The 498-nt window shown below is 63.1% G+C and overlaps 1 protein-coding gene across 1 annotated transcript; it reads right to left on the bottom strand.

Moving 5' to 3' along the window:
• Nucleotides 1–3: 3 nt before the first annotated feature.
• On the bottom strand, nucleotides 4–495 carry LOC107125455 (protein phosphatase 1 regulatory subunit 3E-like; the record flags this gene model as incomplete). Its single annotated transcript, XM_015428875.1, has 1 exon — nucleotides 4–495. A coding segment is annotated over one exon (492 nt), but the record flags the coding sequence as incomplete, so codon positions are not given.
• Nucleotides 496–498: the final 3 nt, after the last annotated feature.

The following is a 498-nucleotide window of genomic DNA, read 5'->3' as shown; positions in this document are numbered from 1 at the left end:
CCCCTATATGAAATGTATCCATCCTGTCTCGCAGCAATCGCGAGTGGGGCTGGGGGGCTCATCTTCCTCTTCCACGGAGGGCGGGGGTCTCAGGCAATAGTTGCGGCCTTGGTTGTTGTCCCAAAATTCCTTCCCGCCCACAAGGTAGCAGAGAGCAAACTCTAGGCTGACCCCCGGGGGCAACGGGACTGGCAGTGGCAGGCGGAAGGCAAAGCGGTCGGCGTGGTCCCGGTCCCGCCCTGCAGGGGCGGCGTAGGAAGCCCGAGCTTCACGCTGAGTGGCCCAGGAGTCCCAGGTGTACCGCACGGAGACCCGCTTCTCGTAGGCCAAGTTGAGCACCCGAATGGTTCCGGAGATGCACGAGCCCTCGGCCCGGGCGCCCTCCAGCAGGATGCACTGTGCCAAGAGGCGTGGCAAGAAATCGGGCATCGAGAGCGGGTCTGGGAAAGTGGGTTCCAGCGGGCACCATAGATTCAGAGTATCCTGGGGAGGCAAAGA

The sequence above is a fragment of the Gekko japonicus genome, unplaced genomic scaffold (genome assembly GCF_001447785.1).
Source record: "Gekko japonicus isolate JY-2015 unplaced genomic scaffold, Gekko_japonicus_V1.1 scaffold88709, whole genome shotgun sequence".
In the NCBI taxonomy this organism is placed as follows: Eukaryota; Metazoa; Chordata; class Lepidosauria; order Squamata; family Gekkonidae; genus Gekko; species Gekko japonicus.
This window is presented reverse-complemented; position numbering and strand designations above follow the sequence as displayed.